The 14,325-nt window shown below is 36.3% G+C and overlaps 1 protein-coding gene across 1 annotated transcript; it reads right to left on the reverse strand.

Annotated features, from left to right (window-relative positions):
* Positions 1 to 7,896: 7,896 nt before the first annotated feature.
* LOC143599501 (BRAP2 RING ZnF UBP domain-containing protein 2-like) lies at positions 7,897 to 13,616 on the reverse strand. Its single transcript, XM_077077445.1, has 12 exons — positions 13,362 to 13,616; positions 11,290 to 11,405; positions 11,100 to 11,208; positions 10,911 to 11,022; positions 10,705 to 10,802; positions 10,411 to 10,517; positions 9,889 to 10,126; positions 9,726 to 9,779; positions 8,973 to 9,122; positions 8,808 to 8,872; positions 8,442 to 8,496; positions 7,897 to 8,033 (listed from the first exon to the last, which is right to left on the reverse strand). Exons 1-12 carry the CDS (start codon positions 13,614 to 13,616, stop codon positions 7,932 to 7,934), a joined length of 1,461 nt encoding a protein of 486 aa, XP_076933560.1. The 3' UTR covers positions 7,897 to 7,931.
* Between the last annotated feature and the right edge of the window lie 709 nt (positions 13,617 to 14,325).

The following is a 14,325-nucleotide window of genomic DNA, read 5'->3' on the forward strand; positions in this document are numbered from 1 at the left end:
GCAATGACTTGACGAGAGGTCGGTTAAAAACGGGCAGATGTTTGGGAGTATGGAAAGACACGAGTCCTCTAGTTGTTCTCCTGATCTGTGTCCACCCGGAATACGTAATTTCAATTTCTTTTAAGTTTGGGAACCTGTGACATAAATAAGTCGAAGCCTCGTTTACAGGGTTTAAGCCATGGCCAACGCTAAGATGTTTTGTTTTGTTTTAATAAATTGATATGCAAAATTAATATCCCGTCTCAGAAAAACCCACTCAGATATTGGGGTAGTTTCAAACGATATTAAAAAAAACTCAATAATTTGTTCTCCCTTTGTTCTATGAGATCGAGATAAATGGAATGGGACGATTAATTAATACATGAGGTATTTAATATATTAAATGTAATTAATAGCAATAAATGGTCTCATATAACAAAATTATAAGAGAGATTTAATACATGAGATATTCATGTGAAGTTACCGATATAAATCTCTCCACAACCACAACTACCATGCGTTTAAGGTGTCATAATCTTCTTTTTACGCTGGTTGTCTTGTTTTTGTTTTCCGTTTTCAATAATATATCCCTTGCATCGGGTGACAAAACACTTGACGCTGGTTGGAGCCCCATCTCACCTAGCGATCCGGAAATGGTGAGAGTTGCACAGTTTGCAGTTACAGAATACAACTCATGGAAGTCTTATAATCTTGTCTTTGACAATTTGATAGGTGGTGAGACTAAATTTTATCAATGTCGGATTTACAACCTCACCCTCTCAGTGAAAGATGCAGATCATGGCAACACTGTGGAGAAATATATAGCCCGTGTTGATGATAGGCCGTATCAGAATTCTCTAGTACTTGTAGATTTTAGGGGGCCTATTTAGTGTTGGAAATATAATAATTATTGTAATATAATTATTATTACTAATTGTAACTCTACTTCAATGAGAAATCGATAAGTTGCAAGCGTTAATTGAGAAGTGTTGCATTAAAATCAAAACTTAACTCTTATTGTTAACGGTGTATTAACTCAAAACCTTTGATTGAAACATGGCTCATGTTTGGACATAGAAAAATAGTTCACGGATCAAGTTTGGTTGAGACATACTATCGTAGGTTCTTGGATCAAGTTTGGACATTGAAAAGCAGTTCATGAAATCTCACACACAACCAGAAATGTATTTCCAGACTTTTCAATCTTACGCACTCTTGTTTCAGGTATAGTTTAGGTGCTAGACTAATCCCGGCAATGCAGTCTGCTTAGGTTGTTGTACCAAGGGAAATAGACGGGTTGACCTGGGTGGCCTGAAAATCTGTTTTAAGGGAAGTGTGTTTTACACATGACTCGGTCATCCTATTTCTTGCTTTGTTATTTCTTTCTATTCTGCTTGTAATTTAGTTTCTATATTGTGGTTTTCTTTACTTGTTTATGTGTTGTAATCTGCATTATTACTAATAAAATTTTCAGTTTTATTTCATTTTATGAACAGTACTCCTACAAGCATAAAACAGATTTTAAAATCAACCGTTCATTGTAAAAAAAATACAACAACAATAATTTAGAGTCAGACCGTTTCAAACTTTAAGGTAGCGTTTGGTATGCAGGAATGAAAGGTGGAATGGAATGGACCTTTACGAAGTAATGAAGAAAAGTGAGTTAGGTTGGAAAAAAGGAATGAAATCACCTATTACCTTGTCCATTCTATTCCCTCTAAAACACCCCAAATTCATTCCATCCACCCCCACCCACCTGTTTTTTTTTCATTACATCCCCTCTTTCACCCTACTCATCTCCACCACCCTCCCACTATTACAATCGATCACCACCGCCTCCCACCACCAGCCCCACCCCCGCCGACGCCGACCACCGTCGTCGCCTCTGACCATTGTCGTCGCCGCTGACTACCGCTGCCACATTAACCATCCATAATCACCACCACCACCCACCATCACCACAACCTACCCACCACCTCCCACTACCACCACCGCTAATACCCACCACCTCCCCTTCCGTTACCGCCAACCACCGCCACCGCCACTGACCACCGCCAACCACCATCACCAATCGCGTCCCACTCTCGCCACCGCCGCCCACCACCGCTCACCAGCACTTCCGCCACCGCCACCACCATCACCACCGCTTATCTCTAATTTATTTTTTTCCCTCTCTTTTTTTCCTGACTAACAAAATTAGTTAATTATTCATTTCATTTATAGTTTTCTAGATGGTAACCAAACAAGACAATGGAATGGTAATGATCAATTCCATTCCTTTGTTTATTCCATTCCCTCATCCATTCCATTTCCTCGTCCATTCCATTACCCCATACAAAACAGACCCTAAAGGTTATTATGTGGTTTTTCATTCCTTAAGTTTTCTTTTGGTTATTAACCTTTTTTTTCCTAACATTAGTGTCACACACACACACACACACATATATATATAGGCATGAAAAGAATGAAAACCCATTTGAGTTTAGAAAACCCGTGAAAACTCTATGTAACTTCAATTTTTTTTACATATGTAATATATGTTGTTACATTTAATACAAAATATCGAAAAATAAAAAAAAAATATTGTTTCATGATTTTTTCACATTTTTTTTAACTTTTAAACATATTTTTCAGAAGAGAGAAATTGTAACTTTACTTTTACAGTTTATTAATTTTAATTATGGATCACAAGATTTAAACTTTAATTAAAAACATGTGGTTGAGAATGGTTTCTAGAGTTTTCTCAACTCAAATAAACGAACGAACATGAAAATGCCCTCATTCGTGTTCGTTTACAGGCCTAGTCCACCTCTATATCAACAGCCCACTCTTTTCCCCCTCTTTTCTCTATCCATTCCCTCCCAAAGTAGTCCCTTATGTGCTTCTCGAATCGTTGTGCCCATAACGGTCACTTACATCTTAATATTTGTTTGGTTATTACGGATTTCTATGTATTAGTTTTACACTGCACAATCAAGCTCTGACTCGTTTAAGGTAGTACACGAGCTCAGGCCGAGCTTAGGCTCGTTTAACTTTTTTCTCAAAATATATAAATGTAATTAATAATTTTTAATAATTTACCTTTGAAACAGTAATGCATTTGTATCTGAATTTCTACATATTAGCTGAACTTGAATAAATTACCAAAAGTAAGGAGAAAATTAACAGCCTTTTTTCGATTGTTTTCTCATATTTTCTTATTTCAGACTAGTAATTAATCAAGTTTATGTCTAACGGTCATATTTCAAACACTTTTACTTTAAAAAGGTAGTGTATACAAATTTGAATTTCAAACATATAGCCGTTGGTTAACTTTAAAAATCTTGAGTTTTTAAATAGTGCTTGGTACTCGCCTTGGGTTATCTATGCTCCTCCCCTTTTCATAGAACACAAACCGGTTTTTAACCGGCTGCACTTTAAGTTACTGCACTTCCATAACTGATGTGGGCCTTAGCTCCTTAGCTTCATGCTCCAATCTTTCATCTTTGAAACTAAACTTCACCCCAAGAATCAAGGGTTCTGGATTACTTTCCATTGTTTCGGGCTGCAAAAACTTAAAAAGACCCCATCTTGTCGGCTGTGCAAATATTAGCAACCATAACTGGCTTGAGTGTCTTGGATTGCAAGAAACGGTTCATGATCTTTGCATCAGGAACTGTAAGGGTGTTAGGGAAGGCCATCTCGTATAACGTCATGACCTTCCAAGAAACCAGATCCAATTAAGGTCACTAATATTTGCACAGCCGACAAGATGGAGTCTTTTTAAGTTTTTGCAGCCCGAAACAATGGAAAGCAATCCAGATTCCGTAATTCCAGGGATCACGTTTAGTTTCAAAGATGAAAGGTCGACACATGAAGCTAAGGATTTAAGGCCTGCATCGGTTATAGAAGTGCAATGACTTAAGGTGAGGTCGGTTAAAAAGGCAGATGTTTGGGAGTATGGAAAGACCCGAGTCCTCTAACCATTTTCCTGATTATGGTACCCACACGTAATACGTTACTTTAATTTCGTTTAAGTTCGGGAACTGTGACATTAAGAAGGCAAAGCTTAGTTTGCAGGGTTTAAACCACAGCCAACATGAAGGTGTTTTCTTTTGTTTTAAAAAATTGATATGCACAGTTAACATCCTGTCTCAGAAAAACTCACTAAGTTATTGGGATAGTTTCAAACGATTTTAAAGAAAAGCTCAATAATTTATTCTCCCTTTGTTCTATAAGATCAATAAATGGAATGGGACGATTAATTAATACATGAGGTATTTAATATATTAAATGTAATTAATAGCAATAAATGGTCTCATATAACAAAATTATAAGAGAGATTTAATACATGAGATATTCATGTGAAGTTACCGATATAAATCTCTCCACAACCACAACTACCATGCGTTTAAGGTGTCATAATCTTCTTTTTACGCTGGTTGTCTTGTTTTTGTTTTCCGTTTTCAATAATATATCCCTTGCATCGGGTGACAAAACACTTGATGATGATTGGAGCCCCATCTCACCTCGATCCGGAAATGGTGAGAGTCGCATAGTTTGCAGTTACAGAATACAACTCATGGAAGTCTTATAATCTTGTCTTTGACAGTTTGATAGGTGGTGAGACTAAATTTTATCAATGTTGGATTTACAACCTCACCCTCTCAGCGAAAGATGCAGATCATGGCAACACTGTGGGGAAATATATAGCCCGTGTTGAGGACTGGCCGTATCAGAATTCTCTTGTACTTGTAGATTTTAGGGGGCCTATTTAGTGTTGGAAATTTTAGTATAATAATTATTGTAATATAATTATAATTACTAATTGTAACTCTACATGAATGAGAAATCGATAAGTTGCAAAAGTTAATTGAGAAGTGTTACATTAAAATCAAAACTTAACTCTTATTGTTAACGGTGTATTAACTCAAGACCTTTGGTTGAGACATGGCTCATGTTTGGACATGGAAAAATAGTTCATGGATCAAGTTTGGTTGAGACATATACTACCGCAGGTTCTTGGATCAAATTTGGACATGGAAAAGTAGTTCATGCAATCTCACACACAACCAGAAGTGTATTTCCAGACTTTTCAATCTTACACACTCTTGTTTCATGTATAGTTTAGGTACTAGGCTAATCCCGGCAATGCAGTCTGCTTAGGTTGTTGTACCAAGGGAAATAGACGGGTTGACCTGGGTGGCCTGAAAATCTGTTTTTAAGGGAAGTGTGTTTTACACGTGACTCGGTCATCCTATTTCTTGCTTTGTTATTTCTTTCTATTCTGCTTGTAATTTAGTTTCTGTATTGTGGTTTTCTTTCCTTGTTTATGTATTGCAATCTGCATTATTATTAATAAAATTTTCAGTTTTATTTTATTTTATGAACAGTATTCCTACAAGCTTAAAATAGAACCGTTCATTGTAAATAAACAACAATAACAACAACAATAATTTACTGTCAGACCGTTTGCAAACTTTAAAGGTTATTATGTGGTTTTTCATTCCTTTAGTTTTAGTAAACCTGTAGTTTTCTTTTTATTATTAACTTTTTTTTCCTAACATTAGTTATACACACATATATAATGAAAACTCATTTGAGTTTAGAAGATCTGTGAAAACTCTATTTAACATCATTTTTTTTTTACATATGTAATATATGTTGTTACATTTAATATAAAATATCAAAAATAAAAAAAATTGTTTCATATTTTTTTCACATTTTTTAACTTTTAAACATATTTTTCGGAAGAAAGAAATTGTAACTTTACGTTTACAGTTTATTAACTTTAATTGTGGATCATAAGATTTAAACTTTAATTAAAAACATATGGTTGAGAATGGTTTCTAAAGTTTTCTCAACTCAAATAAACGAACCAACATGAACATGCCCTCGTTCGTATTCGTTTACAGGCCTAGTCCACCTCTATATCAATAACCCACTCTTTTTCCCCTCTTTTCTCTATCCATTCCCTCCCAAAGTAGTCCCTTATGTGCTTGTTGTGCCCATAACGGTCACTTACGTCTTAATATCCGTTTGGTTATTACAGATTTCTGTGTATTAGTTTTACACTGCACAGTCAATCTCTGGCTCATTTAAGGTAGTACACGAGCTCAAGCCGAGCTTAGGCTCGTTTAACTTTTTTCTCAAAATATATAAATCTAATTAATAATTTTTAATAATTTACCTTTGAAACAGTAATGCATTTGTATCTAAATTTCTAACATGTTAGCTGAACTTGAATAAATTACTAAAAATAAGGAGTATTTCCATGTGTAATTAATAGGCTTTTCTGATTATTTCAGACTCGTAATTAATTATGTTTATGTCTAACGGTCATATTTCAAACACTTTTAACAAAGTAACGTATACAAATTTGAATTTCAAACATATAGCCGTTGGTTAATGTTAAAGATGTCGACTTGTTAAATAGTACTTGGTACTCGCCTTGGGTTATCTATGCTCCTCCCCATTTCATAGAACACAAAACGATTTGAGTCAAAAACCGGGTTTGTACACCTCTATGTGAAATTGATAAGTGATACTAGGCCTCTGATCACTTGTCAACTTATACTCAAAGAAGATGATGGCATGAATTCGTTTTGTTTCTCTTTGATTTGATCCTTGTTGTAAGGTAATTGCGCTTTTGCTGTTTATTCGTTCGTCCTTATCTGTTTTAGGATTACAATAGTCACTTTCATATTATCGGCAGCTACCAATTAAACATGGATGTATTGACTGAAGAGGTATGCACCCGCCTTAACATCGAGCGGGCGGGTCAACCCACAAAATATAGACAAGAGGCTTGAAATCAAGATGTCATGAAGGCACAAAGCCAAAACCTATGCGCATGGCGCATATCACATATGCTCACGCATATCACATATGCTCACGCGTATCACATGCTCACGCACCATATATGCTCACGCATATCACATCTGCGCGTGGCACATCTGCGCGTGGCGCATATCACATATGCTCACGCATCATATATGCTCACGCATATCACATCTGTGCGTGGCGCATCTGCGCGTGGCGCATATCACATATGCTCACGCATATTACATATGCTTGCGCATATCACATCTGCGCATGAAACATCTGCGCGTGAGAATAAAGAGAAGACCTCGCGCATCCTCAGGATAAGCGCATATCACACATGCACATAATTAACCTCGTCCTTATCCATATCAGGATAAGGACAACCCTGATTGTGCTCATCAGACAATCTTCCAGAAGGTATCCTTTAAGGAATAAAGAATATGCTGATGTTGACAACTGCCAATGAAAGGTGGACAACTCAGCAAAACCCATGTGCTACCACGTGATTGCACATGGGTCAGGTGAAATACCTTGGTCAGAGAATAATCAATGAAAGAGCACCAGGTGTCCTAAGGACACGTGGCGCGAAGTAATAGGAGGAGGCCAAAAAGGCCCTAATGGGATCTGAGCCCAATCATTGGAAACCCTAACACTATAAATACCACACCACCTCCACAAGGGAAGGTAAGGAAGAAAATACATTCTAAATCCTTACTCACTTTCAGATTATTATTATCTTCTCCTACAATCTCTTATTCTCACACCGGAGGGTTACCCCAAAGAGGATCCCTCTGTCCCTTTCTGAGGGGTAAGTTCACGATGCTGCTCGTTTTGTAGGTGGAAGAACTCATACTCCGGAAAACCATCGGTGATATAGCACACTCATACCCGAGGAAAGTTGATCGTCTACCAGTGAGCCGATCCACGTTTCTTCATTGACTAACTACGTAATTGTGTTAAAAATACTCCTTATTTCCACTGAGGAGTATTTAACAAACAAATGTTTGTTTGATGAACCTACCATGATCATGATTCATGACATAGGAAGAGTTGAAGACAAGAAATGAAAGATGCATGTAACACCAACTGTATCTATTCATTTTCATTCTATACACACTCTACAAGTAGGCGTCTTGAGTAAAACCGATTCAGGAGGATCTCGTTTCAAGTGATAGCCCGACACCGTTCGATGTTGCAGATTGTTCTTCAGATGCATTTGTTTCTTCAAGAGATAACATCAAACTTTGAAGCTGCATAACACATGTGAAAGTTGGTCGCATATTAGTAGCAATTTAATAAACAAGCCATGTTCGGCGTTGTGTTAGGGTTGACTTTTTTAACCCGTTTAATTAAACAAATCAACACATTAGCCTTTTCAAGACTCGTTTAACCAACATAATACAACCCTTAACGCTTTTACAACTTAAAGACAACATATTTACAATCTTCAGCCCGTTAGACACGTTTTAAAAAAATAGGTTAAACAGGTCGTGTTCCAACCCACCATAATGACACAGTTGACACCCTTGTTTTTATAATTCTTATTTAATACATTAATTGTTGATAAAACTAACGAAAATACAAAAAAGTGTCTGACAACAAGCCCAACCCGACCCGGCCCGTTTGGTTACGAATAAAAGTACCCTTTCAATTATTACCTGAGCTTCTAGTTCTTGTATCTTTTGATCTTTAATCCTTAAAGCCTCTTTCTCCCTACAAAATACCGAAAATAAACTTAAAAAATGGTGCTTTTTGTTATAACATTTATCTTATTAATATATTTAAGCTTTAGTTACTAGGAATGAGCTCGCTAACAGTACCGAAAATACTTGGTATGGTACGATATCGGTTCGGTATCAGTACCGAAGTCAAAAAATTCAGTTAAATACCGATACCCAGACCGTACCAGACCGATCCCGAAACCTCAAAAAGTGGGTACTGAAATGGTTTCCCAAAAGTGCCCAGTTCGGTACCGATACCGTTTGCTCATCCCTATCAGTTACAGCGAAAATAAAAGTTATTACCTTTCTTGAGTTTTCACAATGATGCCTTCCCATATCTCCTTGTTTCTCAAAAGATTTTCATTAATCTGAATGTTTAAAAAAGAAAAAAGAATTGTGGTTATAAGAAAACGTACTTTCATCGGGATTGAATTACATAAACTAAAAATTGGGATATAAAAAGCTTACTTCATCAAGAAACTTCTTCTCTTTAAGACTTTTATCCAGCTTGGCTTGCATCTTTTGCAATTTTGTATTCTTCTTTAGAGAATCGTTTACAGCGTCTGAAATATCCCTCTCATTTTGTTCTTCAAATTCATGGAGTATAGATTCATAATACTGCCAAAAACAAATCTTTTGAGTTGCTAAACAATAAAAATGAAATAATTAATTTACTAGGGATGCCAATCATGCCAGGTCAGCAAGTTGGCAGGTTGAAACTTTGAACCCTAACATGGCATAAAACTATTCACGGCAAGTCATCAACCCTAACCCAGAAACACTTGAAATCGTGTAGGCCGACCCGTTTAACCCATTTATCTAAACGATTCAAAGTTTCAAATGGGTCGGTGAGTTGTAAACAGGCTGACGAGTTGTACATGAGTCATAAGCGGGTAGGCAGTTTGGGTTAAGCGGGTTGACTGTGATCTGTTTAACTAAACAGGCTGTGAGGTTGACAGGTCAACCTACTTGTTAGACGGGTTGGCCTACTTAGTAGACAGGATAACGGGTCAACCTGTTTGATCAAACAAGTCAACCTGGACACAACCGGTATATTAAACGTCAGACCCTACCATAGCATTGCTATTGGTGGGATATACTGAGTACGATGATGATGATAGAAATGTGACAACCCAAAAAATTGATAGAACTATAACCGAAAGTGCCAAAAAGCAAAACGAAATGCTAATTCGTTCCTTGAAAATTAAACAGTGAACTTACTATCTTTTGATTTTCAAGTTGAGTTGTGAGGAGCTCATTATACTCACTGACAATCTGCAAGAAAAACACGAGTGGGTTCATGATTTTTACCACCAGATTGTTAATTTTACCCACAAGTAAATGGTCAAAACTGCGCTATACTATAATAAAGAAAAAGCAGTACAGATTCAACTCGGCTGTTCAAAAGGGCCTCACTAAATCCAGGATCAGTATCACATCCACAATTATGAGAATGCTCAGTATGGTGATTCAGCTCAACCAGCTTTCCATCTGTTTTAGATTGAATTAAACGGTGAACATAATTATCTCCAACATAATCCCAAACACGTTGTGTTTCCAGTTCAAGTGAGTAGCAATGTTGTGTTTCTTTCCAGTGTTTAATAGCATGGCCTTCTTTATACCTACACCAAAATCACCTGATCAAACCATGTTCGGATTAAAACGGGTACATTTTATTACGGGTCAAAATTGGCCAGTCCAGGTTGACTATGATTACATATAACAATGAGAATCTAAACTTTTTGAATAAAGAGATTAGCAGGTTTTATGCACTAAAATACATTTTGGGTGTCTTTAGACCCATTTGACCCCTAAGAAAAGAAGTATGAAAAATGACCCACAACGACCCATCATAAGAAAATGGATCAAAACTATCTCTTCTAAAAAAGCAAACAGTAGTTGTTACCTCCCACAGCCAACAAAGCCACAAAGAAGACATATCCAGACATTTTCAGAGGCTTGACAGATCAAACATTTTGACTTTTCAGGCTGCTGTTGACAATAACGACATACCTGAAATAATATTAAAGCCAGATGATGATTAAAATAATCCAATTATAGCATTATAGTTATATAAATGTAAACAATAATATTATCATGATTATTATGGTCTAATGACTTGTGCCGAGCCAAACAAATAATGGGCTTATTATGACAGGACAAACAATATAGGACAGTAGGCACGTATCAATATACTTACAGGGCACGAAGAATCTGTCCACTTTGAAATGCATGAGCAATGAAATGAGTGGTTGCACATGGTTGTCAAAATTCCACTCATATCTTGGTCCAATCTCTCTAAATGAAAAAGGAAATAATTCATAAAACTTTGTGCAGAAAAACCAGTGGTGTGTACATGAGGCACATATACATATGTATTGTGTAGAATCAGAAGTTAGTAAATACCAAGACAGACTGGACACGAGGGTTGCTCTGTGTTTGCAGAAGAAGGTTGTGTGTGTTCAATTAGGCGCGTATATTGCACGTCAACGGTGAAAAGCACACGACATGACTCTGTCTGCATTCAAACGCAATAATTAGCAAAGATTCAGAATAAAACTTATGAAAAGCATAATTCTTATGAAAAAGAAAGACCTCCAGAGATGAGAAGCGCCTTCCATTAAAATGCTTATGAAACGCATCCGTTGAGTTTTGATCATCAAAAGTTACCAAAATACTATACCGGTTCTCCATTCCATCATTCCTAAGCCACAAAACATAAAAGGTTAACAAAACTACCTCTTAAAGAATCACTGTTAATTACTAATTACAATAGACAGCAGACCTGACAACGCGCATTTCCAAAATATGATGAATAAAGGAGCCACAAAACTGACAGAAATCAGCATATGTCATGTGATTTGGCACCCCAAGTACACAGATAAGAGGCATTCTTCCAACCTAAATAGCATTAAAAAAAAAGTTAAAATCTCATCACAAATGATAATTAGAAAAAGAAAAAATATGTAGCCTTAGCAAGTTAATGTTATCTAGCGATGTACAAAGTCTGTTCGGTTCAGATATGGGGGCTTAACCATAGCCATAACCATAACCATAACCATAACCATAACCAAGCTTCGTCTATGGAAGATTTCTTAACCACAACCAAATGGTCAGTTAACCGTCGGTTATGGGTCGGTTTCTGTTAAGTTTGGTTAATTGTCCAATGTATTTTTTTTTCCTTTGGTCCAGTCAAAAATGGTTCACTCAGGATGTTCCAAGTTCAATTATGAAATTTCGAAGCTGAAAGAAGCCAGTTCCAAGCTTGGTTATGGTGTTTCAAGCTATGTCATAGACAGTTGTAGCATAAACTTAAATGTTTGAAGCTGGAGATGGAGGTATAAAATTTGGAAAAACACAAACATACAAAATTCAGCTCGGTTTCGGTTAAAGTTGGTTAACGAAACACGTTAACCATAACCATAACCGAATGGTAGGTTAATCAGATTCACTTAACCATAGCCATCGGTTTTGTTCAATTATGATTAATTTTTTTCGGTTCAGTTTATCTAGTATTATGTCTCTGTATTCTGTCCTAAACCTTGCATTTTTTTATGGTTAATGTATTTTTTTACCTTTGTTCCAAGCTCAATTATGAAACTTCGAAGCTGAAATATGCCAGCTCCAAGCTTGGTTATTTAAATGTTATAGACAATTGCAGCATAAATTTAAAGTTCGAAGCTAGACATGGAGATTCAGTTCGGTTTCGGTTTCGATTAAAGTCGATTAACAAAGACACATTAACCATAACCGAATGGTCGATTAATCAGATTCAATTAACCATAACAGTCGGTTTTGTTCAATTATGTTTTAACTTTTTCGGTTAATGGTTCGGCTATATCTAGTATTATGTGTTTGTAGTAACTTATGCACATATAAAATTATCAATCCGTGTTATTATTCTCCATTATACTTTTAGATCTGCTTTCTATCCCTACAATGTATCTACTATGTCCAAAACCTTCCAGTATTTGTGATTCTGTAGGTATTCTCAATCATTCGATTCAAATTAACCCTAATATCAATAATCTTCCTCTCTAGTAGTCAATCCTCATTATTTTGAGTACCTCAATTCGCTCAACAATTAAGATAACTTCATATATCGGCAGAGGTGTAAACAAGCTGATCCGATCCCGGGCTCTTTTTCTAAAGCTTGAGCTTGGCTCACTTATTATTTAATTACTAACTTTTATAAGTTTTAAATTATTTTATATATACTTTGAGAAATAAAACCATAAACGAACGAGCCTAATCTCGGCTCGAGCTCGGCTGTAGAGTGTGAAACTAATACATTTACTAATACCAGTTATAAACTAACCAATCTATCAATGAACGTATATTACTATATCAATAAACACAAAAGAACCCTAATTAACAAAATTAAACAATCCAATAATAAAACTAACCCTAATATCGATAATCTTCATCTCTAGTAGTCAATCCTCATCATTTTGAGTACCTCAATTAGTTCAACATTAAGACAACTTCATATATCGGCATAGGTCATTAATTCCAAAACTCAGCTCTTGAGTTGCTTTTCAAGCTCAAGCTCGCGCTTGGTTCATTTATTAGTTATTAATTAATCTATATACGCTTTAAATTACTTGTATACATTTTTAGAAAACCATAACCGAACCTAAGCTCGGCTCGAGCCCGCTGTGGAGTGTGAAACTAATACATTTCATAATACCGGTTATAAACATCACTAATACATCAATATACACAAATAAAACCGTAAATAACAAAACTGAACGATCCAGTAACAATAATAATAATAATAATAATAATAATAATAATATAATAATAATAATGATAATAATCGAGGATGATATTATTATTATTATTATTATAACTTACAGGTAAATTGGAAGACGAAGAAGCGGCACCATCTAGAAACAGATGCATGACGCCTCTGGTTTCTTCGATCCTAGGGTTTCCGGACGAGAACGGAAACGCTTGAGTGACGTAAGCGGTTGATGATGACGTGGATGAGTCGCCGACGTCGGTGATGGGAAGCTTGCTGATGGACGACGGCCGGAAGTAGCCGTCGGCGACGGCGGAGGCGTGGATTGTTCCGGCGGTTGTTGAAGAAGTGGTGGTTGTTTCGGACATTTTGGGTGACTGGTTCACAAGGTCAACTGTTAACTTATAAAACTTATAAATAATAAGTTGTTTTAATAAGCAGTTTTGAAAATTTCTGATAACCGGTTTTCGATTAATTTGGATATCGGTTTATTTTGGTTCGGTTTTGTTGATTTTCAGTTTAGTTTGGCTAACGGTCAGGTTAATATTAATATAATAATTTAATGAAAAAATTCTTAAAATGTTTTAAATATTCCTAAATAAAAGATCCATTTAAATCCTATCGGCGAAGAGGAGTTTGAACCAAATCCGTCTTCGCAGACGAGTTTTGTTTGAGACAATCAAAAGTGTTCCCAATCCGTTTTCGCCCTGGACAGTGGACAGTGGCGGATGTATAGTCAAAGGAGGCGTCGCTACCCCTCAACTTCTCGTCGGTAGTGTAAAACATATGTTACCCCTCAAAAATTTTAGGTCGGTTTTCGTGTTTCGTTACCCCTGAAAAACATAACGTTACCCCTATGCATTTTAAGCCCAACCAATTTAAAAATTCAACCCAATTAAAGCCCAAACAAAGGTGTAAAGCACAAACCAATAAAACCATTAACATTTAAATAACATATGTTACACTTAAAAAAAAATGTCGGTCCTCAATTAATCAAAAACTGTCACCACCGTGACCAGACACCGCTGCGCTACTGTGGGCTGCCCTTCTCCTCCTCTGGTCACTTGACCAGGTGAC

Source organism: Bidens hawaiensis, unplaced genomic scaffold (genome assembly GCF_021521415.1).
Source record: "Bidens hawaiensis isolate Kalapana, Puna unplaced genomic scaffold, B.hawaiensis_p1.1 tig00052268_1, whole genome shotgun sequence".
Classification (NCBI taxonomy): Eukaryota; Viridiplantae; Streptophyta; class Magnoliopsida; order Asterales; family Asteraceae; genus Bidens; species Bidens hawaiensis.

Bases quoted from the DNA above. Each gene is read 5' to 3' on its own strand.
- LOC143599501 (XM_077077445.1), bottom strand. From the start codon at position 13,616: ATGTCCGAAACAACCACCACTTCTTCAACAACCGCCGGAACAATCCAC. The intron at 10,803-10,910 runs GTATTTACTAAC...TTTTTCATTTAG, and splicing joins CTCGTGTCCAGTCTGTCTTG to AGAGATTGGACCAAGATATG. The intron at 9,123-9,725 runs GTAAGTTCACTG...TGTTTTTGGCAG, and splicing joins AACTTGAAAATCAAAAGATA to TATTATGAATCTATACTCCA.